The sequence below is a fragment of the Tigriopus californicus genome, chromosome 8 (assembly GCF_007210705.1).
Source record: "Tigriopus californicus strain San Diego chromosome 8, Tcal_SD_v2.1, whole genome shotgun sequence".
In the NCBI taxonomy this organism is placed as follows: Eukaryota; Metazoa; Arthropoda; class Copepoda; order Harpacticoida; family Harpacticidae; genus Tigriopus; species Tigriopus californicus.
In genome coordinates, this window is record NC_081447.1 from 12,509,382 (window position 1) to 12,525,661 (window position 16,280).

Below are 16,280 nucleotides of genomic sequence, written 5' to 3' on the forward strand. Positions count from 1 at the left end.
TTTAAAGCTTATGTAGCAAAGCGCTGAATTTCAAAGTGTCAACTCTTCATACAAGAACCACCTACCAGCTCTATAAGTGTTATGACTAGGGTCGGAAAAATAGTTCGCGATTTTGGTTAAAATATTTGTTTTCAAGTTATGAAAATCAGTCAAAATAAGTTCCGAAAACCTAAAAATAAGTTAGAAATAGCTGCTTTATTATTCATGTATTATGGTGGTTTTTGAGGCAAAAATTGCTTGGCTTTTGCTTTTCACAATCTTCTTGCTCTTTAGACTCAGAAATATAATCTTGCCATTACATCAACGAAAAATAGAATGTAATGTAGGTACATATCTGTAATCCTTAGGTGAAAATCATCCTTACGTCATGGTCCAGGGCAAAGCATAAAAGAATCTGAAATGTACTGTACGGGGCAGAAAGAAGTCACGGGCCACATTTTGTGCCCTTGAAAATAATTCCCCCTCCCTCAAAGAATTGCACTCACCAATGATTTGTGGATGGACACCATAATGCTCACCTACTTTCCTAGGCCTTGTGCCAGTCTTCAACAGGCCCTTAGTTTTGATTCTGACATCAAGACTGTGCTCACTTGCATCTTTGAACATTATTTTTGGTGGCAAATGATGGGATGGTTACCAATCAGCTTACATTTAAAATTAGCTCATGTGCAATATGGCACTACTGCATGAATTTAAAGTTCCTCTTAATGAAAGCTTGGGATTCAAAGTCAAAAAATCTTTGAGCGGGGACAAATATTGTCAGATGTGGCCAAAGTAGCCTTGAATTTCTTTTGACCTAATATTTCTCCTAAACATGACCAAAACTCTTTAATTTCCTCGAAAATTCTCGATTTTTGGTTTTCTGTGGTTAAAATTTGTGGAAAGGTGTTTTGCCCCAAAATGGTCAAAACAGTTGATTTAACCTCAAAAAATATCTTTTTGACCCTAGTTATAACTTAATCTTACAATCAACGAGAGCAGGAACTTGAATCAAACAAATTGAAAGAAAATAGCCTTGATATGTTTACTGCCTCATTTGATTATCAATTTCATTTGCTTGCAGAAAAACATGTGCTTCTAAATAAAGTTTGAAGTCAAATGACGAACAGGTAACTACATCAATGTAGCACTACTTATATTTCATGGCTATGTTTTCCATTTTGTGCCAAAAGTATAAGATGCTATTAGTGTGCTTTTTTTGTAAGATGAATTGAAAAATTTGTCTTACAAAAAAAAAAATAACATCAATTGCATCTCGTACTTGAAATGAAGGAGCAAAAATGCATCTCTTTAAGTCAAGGGGTTTCTAAATCCCTTGGTGATTAGGCTTTTGCTTTTCTAATGAGAATTGTCATTACTACTCTTGGACATTGGTAGTTTACGCTTGAGTCAGGTGACGCCCCTTTTTAGCAAAGAACTTGGCTCTAGTTGTAAAATCTGACCTCAAATTTTTTGCCGGATCACTGATGACTTAATAACGTAATACAGTGGTTCATGGCTGAACCCATGAGTAGTGGGTTGGATTTTTCAAGTGGAGTTCAATGGGTCTTTAATTACCAACCAATATGTTTTTCTTGTTTAGTATAAAAAAATGCAGTAGTTACTAATAAAGCGGATAGGATAAAACAAGATAACCCAAATTGATATAATTTGAAACTTTATGGAAAAATGTGATATCTATATACTGTTAATTTTCATATCAAAGAGTAATGGAGGTTTTCTATGCTTTCAGTTTGTCAGGTTTTGAAAATTATGATGATCCCTCCTGAAAGCTTTACAAAATGAAACTAAAGATGTGAACAAGTTATATCAAATACCTTGAATATTGTTTCATGTTATATCCAGAGCATTTTTGCGCCAAAATGTTTCAGTATTTATGTTTAAATTTCAAATGCCTTTGCGTTAAGAAATTGCACTGAAACAAGAAACTTTTTTAATTAAAAGCTGTTATGTTTGTCTTTTAATATCGGAATTGCCAGTCAGCACCCTAAACCAGACCCCTCCACCTTACAGCTGTCACCCATCCCCTTTTCAAAAGATTGCCCTGGGCTGTCGAGCAGTGCGCACTCTTAGCCTAGCTATGCTTTGTGAAACTACGAGCCCCACATGTGATGCGTGCACATGGCCAAACATTGAAGTTCAACCATACACATACATGGGTTGATGGGAAAAGGGGCCCCACCGCTCATGGAACCCTCAGCGGACCACAAGCGTCCCGCCTTTGGCAATCGCTTCTTAACCGACGAGCAACACGTGTTCGAGCACAATGCTTGGGACAACGTGGATTGGGACGCAGACCATCTCCATCGAGTACAGCAACAGATCGAAGACAATTCCCACCACAAAATGAGTTCCGAACGACGCCAAGAACTCGAGGACCAAGCCAGTCGCCATTGGGATCAGTTCTACCAAATCCACCAAAACCGATTCTTCAAGGACCGCAAATGGCTCTTCACCGAATTCCCGCCCCTGGCCGCATTAGACCAAGCCGCCGGACCGGCCTTGTCCATGCTGGAAGTGGGCTGTGGCGTGGGCAATACCGTCTTCCCCGTCCTCGAAATGGTCCAGAATGCCCGGTTCAAGTTGTACTGTTGCGATTTCTCACCCGTAGCCATAGACGTGCTCAAGGCCGACAAGAACTTTGATCCCGAGCGATGCCTGCCTTTCGTGTGTGACATCGGATCCATGGCCGCCTGGCAAGCCTGCCCGATCCCGGCCCAATCTTTGGACGTGGTCACCATGATCTTTTGTTTATCGGCCTTGGAGCCGGAGCAAATGGGTGTGGCCCTGAGCGCCCTCTATGACCGACTCAAGCCCGGCGGGTGTGTGCTCTTTCGGGATTATGGCCAGTATGATCTGGCCCAGGTTCGGTTCAAGCCCGGGAAATGCCTGGCCGATAACTTCTATGTCCGGGGTGATGGCACCCGGGTCTTCTTTTTCTCTCAAGACAAGGTCAAGGCCATCTTTGAGCAGGCCGGATTTGTGGAAAAGCAGAACCTCTCCGACAAACGCTTACAAGTCAATCGCGGCAAACAACTCAAAATGTACCGGGTTTGGATTCAGGCGCAATACGTTAAACCCCACCAATAACCCGTGAATCGTGAAGGTCATGTGTGTGGGTTCTGTGTGTGGGTTCTTATTTATTGGGGCATGGTCGATTGGCGTTGGCTTAGAATTGGGCATTGTGGCTGATGTTCAGATCCTTCAGATCCTGTTTATGATCTTCCATCATAGGTCGGGCCTCGTAGACGGTATTGACCACACCCACTCGGTTGGATTTGAAAAACTCGCCCTTCAAGCCTATATAATAGACCTTGGTTTCATCGTCGCCGTAATTGGAGGGAAAATGGATGGTGAGATGATGGACATTCGAGAAGCTGACCACTCTATTCGAAAGTAATAACCATAATTAGAAGACTATCAAATCAAATATACTTCGGAGGAACTTCTCCTCTAAGACCATAACGACGAAGCCCGGCCTCAATTTGTATCAATGTAGATTTGGTCTGATTTAAAGTTGACTGTTGTAATTCACCAGGGATTGCAGCTAGCTTAGTTTTGACAACCCCATAAATATTAGCTAGGTCAAGTCCATTAGTGCCACTTGTTAATCACTATCAGAAAAGGTATGTTCACATCATGAAAAGGCCTACAAGTATGCTTGTATAAGAAAATGATCCCCTACGAATGTGGTAAAGTTTGGTGATTTTTTGGACCAGACGAATTCAGGTACTTTGAATTTTCAGAATCTTCCAATTCAGTTCAAAATCTCATTCGATGTATGACGACATTTTTGGAACTTGCTTCGCTTTTCAAGCCCTTGTTTAACTCATCCATTTTTCTGTCGAGAATACAACCATGGCAAAGAATTTATAACCGGCGTTGCTCTGGTTCTCTCTATCTATGCTTCCATCTAGTGGTGTTACTCACTTGGTGGGATATTCCACTTGGCCTTGGGGATCTTTGACCACGTCAAATTCTTGATCGGCCTGGGCCCGCGCTTCGTCAAAGGTCATATGTTCCCGGTTCTTGAAAAGCCGCATCTTCTGCGGATGACTCTGACCTTCGCCGCCCACCACGATCACGCCTTTCAGTTTGACATTGCCGGAGAACGGGATGTTCCACAGAAGCTCTTCATCGGCATCGGACACGACGCAATCTGTCTTATCCAGACGTCGATCCCAAGGCTTGAACACGAGCTGACCGGATCCATCCACGGTCTCGTTCAAGCACGCCACCTCGGCCAGATTGATCTTTTGATAGAGACTGTATTGACAGCCGAGACCATCCGCATCCTCGATGGACACGCCCACATCCGGACCTCCGTGATTCCCGTGACCGCAACATCCACCTGTTTGGAAACAAGGCCAGACAAAATGGGCAACTATCAATCATTGAATGATGAGAATCAATGAGATGGGCCTTTACCGTGGTTGTGAGACATGACTACGTCCAAGACTAGGCTCAGGTAGGCCTAGAGCATCTAAAGGCTCTGGATGATATGAATTTGACGGGTCGGTCGTTCACTCGTTGGGTAGAAGAAGGAACGTCGTGACTTCTATGGTAGGTAGGTAGGTAGGTAGGTATGTAGTATAGTATAGTGTAGTATAGTAGTGTAGTATGTACTATCTATGAGGGTCTGTAGAGGCTCCCTGGGCTCCCTTCTCTTCTTTTCCTGTATATGTAGGTAGTATGTACTTAGATCTGTAACTTGTTACTTGTTACTTGGGTTTGTTATGATGAAGACGAAACGTTGTGAAAATGGAATTAGCGGGAAATTTAAAACATCCACACCTTGTTTGAATGTCATAAGGGCCCAGAGTTGCAACGTCACACAGCCCAAAGAAAACGGGAGGAGGCTCGGTAGATTGCTGAATAAACTGCTCTTGCCTTGCCTTGAAAACAATTTCTTTTCCGGACATTATGTGACCCGAAGCACTAATTGAAAATAGGATTTTGATAGAATTAGCCAAAAACAACACAAACGCATTGTAATTCAATATAAAGGAATTGGCCCAATCGGCCTTTCATTTGGTAGAGGCTGAATGACAAAGCGCCCTCTGGAGTGCAGAACGTAAAACATACTTCGTGCAGCGCAAGGGGGCTATTGATATCGAATTATTACTGAATGGGCTTCAAATGTTGTTGATTACATTTGCGGTTTAGGTTACGTTTGAAGGACTTACTAGTGCAGTGAAAAATACCCAAAGTTAAAGCAATTTCTTAAAGTCACCAACAAGTTGGTGGAAATGAAAGATTAAAATGCAATTTTAAAAAAAAGTAGATAGAAGTGCAAAGATGCGACTTTTGGCAAAATAAACATATTTATTGTTTGACCTTTTCGATGTAGTGAAACAGTCCAGAAATTGATAATAATGACAATCTTTATTATGACGAATTTGTCATTAGACTATTGGTGAATTTTTACTTGTGCACATTATGGCTTCTCAGTTGAAGTTTTTGGGGCTAGACCTTAATTGTTAAGAAGTTATAAAATTGGTATCTCATAACTTATTTTATGGTTACATCGAAGTTGAAACAAACATCAAGCAATGGCTGATAGATCTTGTCAAAAATCAACTCACAATATTTACTCTGAGAGGAGAAACAAGATGGAATATCTTTCATTCGCCATAATTCTCAAGATTTTTCACAACATAATAGTTTGATATTCCATAAGGCATAGGACACCTAAAACACCTAGGTCTACAAATGTACTGTAGACATTTGACGGTGATTGTTGTGTATTTCATTGATTTGTGTCGTTGCTGCTCTTGGTATGGACTCGTCTAATTCCCATGAGTATGTTCAGAGTCTACAATTAGACCATTGATTTCCTTCGATCAAAGGTACATTGTCCATGCACCAATAAACGTCTTCTACCCATTATCCTAGTATCCGCGTTGCTAAATAGATATGGCACAATGATACTGTTGGACATTTAAAAGTTCTTGATGCCACCCATTTACCATTTACGTTAAGGTCGAAAAAAAAAATGCTATTGATAGCCTTCATAAAGTTATGTGTTGTCAGATTGCATTAACAAAACAGTGTTGTCCCACTACAGTGTCCAATGCTGAAAGACAAATTGTCCCCCACTCAATCACCGAATCAGTCAGAGAAATTCCTTTTGAACTCTCTGACGAAATGGACCCGATCCAACATTTGAGCTTCTCAACGTGAACATTATTGTACAATGTATATTGGGCGAATGCCAAAATGATAACTCTGGCCATCCCAAGCTTGGCCAGGGTTGCCAGGTTTTCAAAACGTCATTCCGCTTATTTGAGGATCGTATTCCGCCAAATTCCGCCGCATTCGGACGATTTTGATTTACATGGTGGATGGTTTTTGGCATCTGAGGACCATCTACTCATTCATGGGTGTATCGTTGATGATATGAGCTAACATGCAATCATTTTGGCTTCTGTGGCGCCTCCTACAACAAAAATGTTCTTGTCTGTCCAAATGACACTGGGAAGAGTAAAAGGGTTATGAGGGAATATACATTTTTTTCAAGCCTCTTGTTATTGTATGCAGCACACAGAAGCAGTGCTGTCAGATGTGCTGATTTATCACCAAACTGGTGATTTTAAAAGTAATTTTGGGACAACATTTTGCGTGTGGTGATTGGTGATTTACGGCAAAAAGAACCTTGATATCTGGTGATTTTGAAAAATCCGAAAAATCCAACTATGGTTGGCTGTCGTGGGCTAAAAATAGGAAGTCTACGGAAAAGTAAACACATTTTGCGTCATTACATTTTGCAATATCATCCATTTCAGCAAAAAAATACTGACATTTGTGAAAAATCATGACAATTTCCAAGAATTTTGGTCAATTTAAGGGGAAAATATGAAATTGCACTTCCTGATTCTTTTTCTCATATCTTTTTGAAAAAATGTACACCTAAGTATGACATAGATTGCAAACATATTACCACCCACCTGCTTCTGTTTTCCATCAATCTGAAATAGCTCTTTCATCATTGCAATTTTTCAAGATACTCTATTTCAATTATTGGAACTTTGCTTTGTTTGAGTTGGGAACTTCTCCTTTAAAAATCAGGCACATCTTGACGTGTTTTCATGATTTTTGGGGAAAACGGTCATGAGGTGGATGGTTAATTTCGGAAAAAAATGACTTACCATTACTTTTATGAAACTTGAAAAGCTTGCTTTTCTTAATAAAATTGGTCTGCAATTCACTTGCTACGCTCTGGTATTATTGTCTTTTAGTTAATGAACTGAGATTTATTTTTTTTTACAAAATATTCAGGATTTGCAAATGCTAATTAGTCTAGGAGGTATCACGGACAAGACAAGATCTGCTCGCTAGGGATAGCAGGTTCAAATCCTAATGGTGGAAGATATCGTGATATAATTTTTCTTTTCATCCAGGTGTTGCTTGGTAGGGAAGGCAAAAGCAGCCCTTATAACCTCTAGAATGAGTGGGTGCCTATGTTTTGGAAAGTTCATTTGCATATTTTTGTGCAAATTCAATCAATTTCTTTAGCAGATTTGCTTTCAATAAAGACCATATTTATCTGCAAATCTTGGCCGGTCGTATAAATAACAACAGAGCTCATGTGGTGATTACATTTCAATATTTGGTTATTTTTCTTTGCAGTCCAAATACTTGGTGATAAAATGGTTATTTTTGGCAAAAGTTGGGTGATAATTGATCCATTTCATCTGGCAGCATAGCTCAGAAGCTTTCTCCTCAGGACATAGCAAGGGGTCATCTTGAGGTCATCCAGAATATATTTCCACGTGGAAGTGTCATTGATTCCCACTTATTGTGCCAATTTTTGGATGGACCTTCTGGGGTTTCTTCATAATTTGGCACTGTTTGTTGGCTTTGATGAGCCTGGGTGAGCTAACTGACCTTTGTTGTCCAAGTTTAGACCTATTTACAAGGCTATTGGCCTCCTAAAACCGTTTCCCTATAACACTAGACTTTGGAAGAGAAACAATTGCACAAAATAACAACGGTCACAATTGAAAAAAAATTCTAAAGACAAACAGTTTAAGAAATAGATTTTCATTTCTTGTAAGCAAAATGAAGAAACTCAATGAGTAATCTAGTAAATACAGTCATATGCATATCACCTTGCTACAGAAAACCCATCAAAGAAAAGGAAGCTAAAAACAAATTCTTTTTTTTTTGTTCTTGTAGCAACTGTTCTTTTGCATTTTCACACTTTTTGCGTTTTTTGCATCTTTTTAGCATTTTCATGATTTACTTTGAATTGACTCAATTTTTTTTGCATTTTATTTCTACTTGAAAAAAAAAATATTTTGGCTTATAAGGCAAAGGTTGAACACATAAATATCCGGGCATCGAAAGGTTGTAATAACGTTTCTAGTTGACAAGGAAAAAAACTCGATGCATTTTTAAAATATCGTTTGGTTTGTTGGTAAAAAATGTTTAAACTTTTAAAAAGGAAACTTTTCATGAGTTGAGATGAAAAGCATTGCAGAAATTTTATTCGGTACGAATTTATTGAAAATAAGTATGCGAGTGAAAGAATCATGCATAAAAAGTTGATTTGACAAAGTCGACAGGATCAAATGTATAAAAACGCTTGAATTAATAACAACCTAAGTTTGGATGGAACTGATAAAGATGCCGATCCAAATGATCCCAAATGTGATATGAAAGTGATTTGATATTTATAAAAGAAATCCTTGGATTTTTAAGTAGAGATGTGGGCATGAAAGCCAGAAAACTCAATCTTATGTTCAAGAGGTCAAAGAAAGTTAAAATCCTAGAAAGCTCAGGTGGACCAGATCACAGCAGTCAACAAAATGTAATGTTGAGGCATTGTCATTGTCTAGGGCCAGAATGGCATGGTATGAACAAAATAATTAATATTGTACCAAAAGAATGGAACCCAGAAATATGCTCAATCAAGGAAACGTGGTCATTTTTAAGAGGAGTTTTGAAGAAAACAAGACTAACCGTGAAAACTACAGACAAATGCAAAATTAAGTGTCTGTGGGCAATCATGAAGGTCGATTCTGACCTTGTGCAGAAGCTGATGGTTGGGGTCAAGAGCAAAGTAAGGTCTCTGGCCTTTTGTGAGCAATAATGCTCTGGTTAATAGTTTCTATAATTAGAAATACCCTTGTGTATAAGTATTCATTTTCAAGTTTCTAGAAATAAGGTCACAAGCTGAGACAGCCACCATTTTATATGCCTGGATTTATATGTATTTAACCTTTAAAGTGAGGCAATCACCTGCACATGAATTCGAGTTGGTGGGAAGTGGAAATCATGAGATACAAAGAGATCCAACAGTTGATTCAATTCTTTTGAGACATCCTTTAGAGGTAAAGTGTACGACCCATATCATCAAGACTACCTTGTAAACCCACAGTAAAACAGAAAGTCTAGTAATCTTTTTCCGTTGCTTAATTGCAACTTATTGAGAAACCTAGAAACACACAACTAGAAAGTGCTAACCCTAAAAGGGACCCATCGTGACAAATGGTTCGGAATTTTTCGTTTATTAGATTCTAAGATGAGTTCAAGCACAAACCAAATTGTCGATGATGTGCTGTGCATAAATCATGACAATACAATTGGGTCAATCATAAAAACCTGCTTTTCATGAGCTTTCGAACAGGTCTCAATCATTCTCTCGCTATCAAATCAATCGTTCGAGTTAAACATGTATACATCATTGGACTAGATTTGACACTCGTTCCCCATGGGAATCGGCAGGAGTCACACAAGAAGAACTAAAGGTTGGGTGGGTTACCAAATATTGCACATTTCGGCCCAAAGAGAACGTAAACTATTCTCGATTATAAACATGAACACGATCAAATCAAATAATGAAACGTATCATTCAACAAATTCACACTTAATGCCCAATGAAACCCCTTTTCAGAATAGAACAGAATTCACTCTGATAATTGAACTAATCAAAGGCAAAATATTCGAATGCCTTTTGACACAAGGCAAAATAAACAAGAACAGGAAATCGTTGGCATACATTTCGTTGGTGGTTCTTCGGTGGGGAATTTGTCCTAAGGAAAGGGGAAAGATTTTGAGAACCAATTCGATTTGACCTCTTATCACAGCACAAAGAGTGGGAGATGGGACAATCATTGTTAGGTTATATGAGATTTATGTACACGACAACATGGGCTTAAAGCTCAATTTTACCAAGCATTCGGTCGTCTTTAGGCCGGCAACTACTTTTGCATTGATTGGCGGTGACAGGGTGGTCATCACACCAATGACACCAGGCCAGTTCGATGATGAATGGAAACAAATCTAAGCGAGAATCAGAGGAAATCCCAATGAAACAGGGAGAGTTCACAACATTGACAGCATAGTTACGACTACATTGTTTAAGATCTTTGGCTTCCAGCTGCATTAGGAAGGGCTTTGGTCCTTGCCAGGCTTAATTGGATAGAATCAGTAGAAGAGAGGGAGTAAGAGGGTTCACTTGAGATCAGGTAGATGGTATGTAGTAAATGTACAAGAATTTTGTCATAGTTCGATGGGTAGGAGGAAAGTCCTGAAGGGAGATCATTCAATAGAGAGTTTGATAGATCCAGGATCCAGGCAGAGAGAGAAAGAGAGAGAGAGAGGGCTTGCAGAGTTAGAGAGTGAAGTTGTTCTGAGAGAGCTGCACATCAGCTTGGAAATCTTCCAAGCCTTCCGAGATGTAGTTCTTCAAGCACTTGGGAAGGCACAATTCGTCGAGTTGTTCTTCCTTGGTCAAATGCTGCAGAATCACCGACCGACATCGATCGAGTAGAGAGATGAAATCCCGTTTCATCATGCCCAATCCCATTTCTGTCTTAGCAGCCGTGCTGCACACAATGGGAAACAAGGGCTCCTTGATGTCGCGGAGGCCCGTGAATGCCACGCCCAAACTCACACCGTCCTTGTAGTAAGTGAGCGTCCCACTGATACCATCGAAAAACACACCAATGGTCGTGGAGACGTTCTCCCGGAATGGCCTTGTGTAGTACTTGTAGCGCCCGTTGTGCCAGATGTAACCCTTGTGTGAAAGACCCCAACTTTGGTCGTCCTCGCCAAGCATGTTCACAAACGCGTCCACGTGCAATCGGGCGTCTTTGGTGCCAATGCCAAACATCATGCTGGAATTCGAGATACAAGAAACGGTTTTGAACAAATCATGAAGGGGCTCTCCTTTGAGGGATAAGACAAGAACGTCTCTAAGAAGGAGACGTAAGGTAGGCGGGGCTTTTTCGTTCCTCGATGAAAGGATCCTGTCCCCCTTTGGGCAAAGTTGCTCACCTCTTCCTCGTTGAAAATGTATTGGTGGTACGCGTTACATTACTTTTCATATCAACTCGAAAACCGTTAATTTCCACCACAAAAGTTAAAAGTTTTGAAAACCTTGATTTGTTATAATTGGCAAATGAAATGGGGCACGGTGTTTAGAATGTTAGAATGTTGCTTCAAATACCTAGTTGTGCAGTTCATTGCAGTTTCATGAAAACCAATGCTATTTTAAGTACACGCTAATGATCAAATATGCACTAAGCTTTTAGTCACCCTTCAAATTTGGAAAACCAAACCGCCACATAGAATACTGCAAATTTTTGAGCATACAATGATGTAATAATTTTAGAAGGAATTTTGAATTCCTTTTGTAAAATGTATTCTTCTAATGTTTTTTTATGACTTAATATACCATTTTTAAATAATAGAACATCTTTTAATCCAAAGAAAATAACTCAAATTAAAAGAGTGAGCTCGTAAAAGTATGTGTTACCTAGTTATCGTCAAAATTATCGTCAACTAACATATCTAACGATTTTGATAGTCTGCACTTTTTAGTTGTTGAGTGTCATTTTATAGGTTTTGATCGACAAAGGACTTTTTACCAAACAAAAATTGAACTTCTTGATTCCCTGATGTCAAAAACCGTCTTGACATGTCTTGAGAGCATAGTTGAAAGTTATATAACAACATCATAAACACTGGGGGGGGGGTAAAGTTGGCTATGATAGGCTCCAAATAGGGGAAATGAATATGAACGCCACCAAATAAGGCTAATGAATTTCTTTGATTATTATTATATCCTCATGACTACAGGGTGGAAAGAAATTAAGGGCCGCTCTTTGTCGCTTCTGAAAATCTTACCCCCTAACTCAAAGAATGACTTGATCAGACTGAATCTCCAGTTTTCATTAAAACGGGTTATTGAAAAACCTAACACCATACCACGAATGATCCGATTTTACTCCAAAGAAGATTGGTAACCTTCTGACGTTTGGCTACCTAAAGATTGAGTCTTGAAAATCCAGATTTCGGCCATCGGCCCGGTCTGTTCTAAAAGGATTTATGGCATTTGCATGAGGGTCTCCACTTTCCAATAATGTAAGGATAAGCACTGAAAGGCTCACCAACGTTCCTTTGTCTTTACCGGCCTTCAGGATGCCCTTAGCCTTGGTTCTGACCTTCAGACTGCGCTCACTTGAACTTTCAGACATTGTTTTGACGGCACTCTATCAGAAGGTTACCCATCGCCTCCAGGATATCGTTAGACCATTTGTAATATGTCACTAGGTACTTAACAGTTCCTCTTAATGAATGCTTGTGGTTTAATGTCAAAGAAATTTTTGAGCAGGGAGAAATGTTGTGAAAAACAGCCATGACCTTCAAAATCAGCAGAAAACATGAAGATGTCTAAACTAAGAAAAAAATTAACAAAGAGCCTTTTGAAAAATTTTATCCGTAAAAGGTGTTTGACATGACTTGGAACGTTTGAGCCTTTGATATGAAGGTACTTCTAACTTCAATTTTTGCAATGCATTAAAACGGTCAAGCGAACAATGTTATGTTGATATCAATAATTCACTTTTTCAAACATTTTATTGTTTCTCTCCTATTTGACCTTACCCGGTATGAGGGGATGTCGTTAGGATAGGACAAAAATGCATTTCAGAAGGTAGTGGCCGTAAAAAAGAAAAAAATACCGATGCGCTTCTCCTTCTTCGAATGAAGGTTTCAAACTCAGTGACCACGTGGTTCCATTGTTAGATCAGCCCGACGTGTAACCAATGAGCTACACATAGAGAGACAAAGCGTTCTCTTTCTAAAAGAAAACAACTCCATCATTTTTTGGTACCTGCTTTGTATTGAATCTGGCAAACAGATAACTATTGACTCAGGAGTGTGGTGGAGTTTAGCAGAACATAAATTTAGTTGGCACATTATCTGTTACATAAACTCGATCTCGTGTGAGTGACAACACATTCAACTATTTGAGATAAAATTGCCTTGCAGCTTCTTTTCTCGATCAAGCCGTCCATGGAAAGCAATGTTTGTATGTTACCTTGTGCCGAATATGCGTTGAAAGACATTGATCTCCCAATAGTAGCGGGCGTTGTTGAGGACACGGGTACCTCGGACCCCTGCCGTACCATTGCTCCAATTGGGATGGAAATGGGCAATCCGATCCTTGGGCCCGTTCAATAAGACTTCACGAGACTTGTCCGATGGGTTCCACGACCAATGATCCACGCAAGCGAAGGCCAGAGGTAATTGAGTGCCGTCTTCGCTTGGTTTGTCCTCGGGACCCACGGGAGGATTGACGGGACCCACCGAAGCTATGGAGTTCATGGTGTCCCAGGTGGAAAAGCCACTCGCCAGAGATCACGAGCATGGCGGGCCTCGTTGAGACATCATTGTACCTGCAAAACGAGAAATCAGTCCTCCAGTCAAAATGTGGTTCCACTCTGGGGCCAACAACATATACGAGATATAGGTGAAAAGCTTCAATAGAAGGTGTACCTCAAATAGAAGCTCCATGTTATTGAAATGCGAACACGGAACTGACTTGGAAAAGAGCTCCGTATCTTTTGCACGAGAGCAATCATCCACCTTTCCTTCCTACTTCTTTTTCTCCCTAATGTGTGCTACAGTCACTTCTACCAAGGGTTTATCCGACGACGGCTCAGTTTACACATGGCAAATCTCTGTACGTACCGTGTTGCCTGCCTTCTCGTTTTGTCCAACATGTTCGAGGGACAACCTCGTACATGGACGATGAGGTAGGTGCAAGTGCAATCCTCTCGGGTGTGAGTGTGTGTTCCGATTTCGTCTCCGTGGGATATCTCTCTGTCGTTCTCAGTCAGTGGGACTGCGGTGACTGATGAACGCGAGAGTTTAAAAAGCACGGTTTTTCCCTCGATTCCAAGACTGACTGGCTGACAGACTGACTACTCTGCACAACTGCGCAAGGGAGCGTCGAGCGAGAGGGGCGGATATGGATTACCTTGTGTCAGAGCTCAGACCTGCAGTGCTCACAAACACACCTTTCGTATCCATTTGGCTTGTTGCCTCCACTGGGGTCCATTAAGCCAGGAGGAATGACCCTAACAGTACGGGACCCAATGGCATGGAACTTGCATCACATACCGCACGCTTCATGAATATCAAACTGTCGTACTTTTTGTTGTTCTAAACTATGACTTGCTTGGTCGAGGGTCAAAGATCTACCGAAGCACGCTATGCAACTAGATCAAAGGGGCTTCAAATTTCGCAAGTGTTATTGGATCTTCCATTTGTTAAAGAAAAAATGAGTTGAAGCACTGGGGTTGACAGGCTTTTATTTGCTCTTCAAAGCGCACTCAAAAGCATTTTAGTATCCATAGAAGTTTAAAGCTGCGACCATTTGCCAAAAGGTACGCATTATGTATGGCGATTACTGTGTAAGATGGAATGATGATGTGGTAGTCTGCGAGGAAATATATTTCAGGAGAAGCCGGCCAAAATATTCGGAGAATAGAGCTGACTCGACAAATGTGGATTTTTAAACAGGAAGAGGGTTCTCTCCATTGTCGCCACAGACCAGCTCTCTCTGTTTCTCTCGGGCCATAATAATGCACGGTACAAATTACGGATGCTTGCCCTAAGGTAAAAGCTAGGAAGAGCTCCCACTACCTACCTTTCACCAACCTGGATGGAGGAGGTGAATTGTGGACACATGGCATTCTCCATGAAGTCAGAGATTCCTATCATTTTGTTCAGTAATGGCACATGTTTCAACATCCAACACCATGGCTTGAGGCGGACAGAAGTCATTCATAAAATGTCCAGGAATACTTTCGAAAGTCAACGCAGACTTCGGATCGAAACTTGGAGGGGTCCAAGTGATATCGAATATCTGGACCCACGGACCGAGCCGAACACTGATGTATGACTCAGGCTGGGGAAAGACTGTACGTACACGTACATTCATCCAAGACCACCCCCAAAAGCTCTGGCGTGGTCCCCTGTTCCATTGGTTTTAAAGACAAGTCACCCTCTCCTTCTTCGCCAATATGACTCATACCAAAAACAGATCCGAAGGGAGAGAAGACCAAATGAAGGGAGGAAACAGGGGAGGGAAACAAGCCAGGAAGCAAGGAGGGGGAGGAGGACGACGACGAGAAGAAGAAGAAGGAACTTACACACACACTAAACTGGCTCTGAATTCGCCTTCCTACGTATTCCAATCCAATGACTACTCTTCTGTTTAGGGAGTGGAGAGGTAAGTATTAGGTGGAGTATGGTTACTCAATGAAGGCAATGTTGTGATCTCATTTTGCGTTTCGGGGTGGATGGAGGGAAATGGCTAAAGGGGGAATCTTCTGGGGGATGAGAGATTGTCGGTAAGTATCTTGGGAGGGTAGAGAATATTGCTGGTATTCAAACACCTTATCTTGAATATTTGGTGCTTTCTCGAAGAAAGTGTTGCCCTATTTTAAGCTTATCGAGGAGTTTTGAAGCACGAGTAATCCTGGATTCGATGGTGAAAGGGGGTCAGGAATGCATTCGCCTAACTAATGCAAAAGCCTTGTCGACAAGCAAGCGGGAGCAACATCACTCTTCAAATGAATTACAAGAAACAAATAAAACAAAGGCTAGGATGTGAACAATGCACTTGAGAGCGCATTATCTTCAATCTTACCTGTTCAAGACAAAACGGCTTGGAGTCAATGATATTTCACATTGTCTTGTCCACAACTGTTCGTCACTAAACACCAGAATTAGAGCGAGGACAGGAGCAATAAAGGCCGTCTAAAGCCCTAGTATCGTGTTCCTCATTCTTGGTGTGACCAAATTGCTCTGAGGAGCACGGGAAAAGTGAATCAAACTCCTACACACGACAAATGTGGTCGTCCTTTCCTTCTTCTTACTATGTGCCTATGTTCCTTTCGTGCCTGGTTCCAGGGAGCACCGCTCTGAAGCGCTCTGAGGACCACGAGGAACTCCTGAAGAAAGTTGTTCCATACTGAGTA

The 16,280-nt window shown here is 40.8% G+C and overlaps 3 protein-coding genes across 4 annotated transcripts; 1 reads left to right on the plus strand and 2 right to left on the minus strand.

Moving 5' to 3' along the window:
* Positions 1 to 2,194: 2,194 nt before the first annotated feature.
* On the plus strand, positions 2,195 to 3,869 carry LOC131885243 (tRNA N(3)-methylcytidine methyltransferase METTL2-like; the record flags this gene model as incomplete). Its single annotated transcript, XM_059233206.1, is given in 1 exon segment — positions 2,195 to 3,869. A coding segment is annotated over 1 exon segment (896 nt), but the record flags the coding sequence as incomplete, so codon positions are not given.
* Positions 3,147 to 4,794, minus strand: LOC131885245 (PITH domain-containing protein GA19395-like). Its single transcript, XM_059233207.1, has 3 exons — positions 4,429 to 4,794; positions 3,931 to 4,351; positions 3,147 to 3,386 (listed from the first exon to the last, which is right to left on the minus strand). The coding sequence occupies exons 1-3, from the start codon at positions 4,442 to 4,444 to the stop codon at positions 3,170 to 3,172; spliced, it is 654 nt and encodes a 217-aa protein (XP_059089190.1). The 5' UTR covers positions 4,445 to 4,794; the 3' UTR covers positions 3,147 to 3,169.
* Positions 4,795 to 9,496: 4,702 nt separating this feature from the next.
* On the minus strand, positions 9,497 to 16,115 carry LOC131885947 (SPRY domain-containing SOCS box protein 3-like). Of its 2 annotated transcripts, none has more exons than XM_059234155.1 (3): positions 15,950 to 16,115; positions 13,331 to 13,688; positions 9,497 to 11,123 (listed from the first exon to the last, which is right to left on the minus strand). In XM_059234155.1, the coding sequence occupies exons 2-3, from the start codon at positions 13,615 to 13,617 to the stop codon at positions 10,619 to 10,621; spliced, it is 792 nt and encodes a 263-aa protein (XP_059090138.1). In that variant the 5' UTR covers positions 13,618 to 13,688; positions 15,950 to 16,115; the 3' UTR covers positions 9,497 to 10,618. The 2 variants fall into 2 exon arrangements, with proteins under 2 accessions (XP_059090138.1, XP_059090139.1); XM_059234156.1 differs by lacking the exon at positions 15,950 to 16,115 and adding an exon at positions 13,789 to 13,905.
* Positions 16,116 to 16,280: the final 165 nt, after the last annotated feature.

Coding starts and splice junctions, on each gene's coding strand:
- LOC131885245 (XM_059233207.1), bottom strand. Junction 3,387..3,930: donor CAAGTGGAATATCCCACCAA/GTGAGTAACACC, acceptor ACTTTCGAATAG/AGTGGTCAGCTTCTCGAATG.
- LOC131885947 (XM_059234155.1), bottom strand. CDS start 13,617: ATGAACTCCATAGCTTCGGTGGGTCCCGTCAATCCTCCCGTGGGTCCC. Junction 11,124..13,330: donor CAACGCATATTCGGCACAAG/GTAACATACAAA, acceptor CTCGAATTCCAG/CATGATGTTTGGCATTGGCA.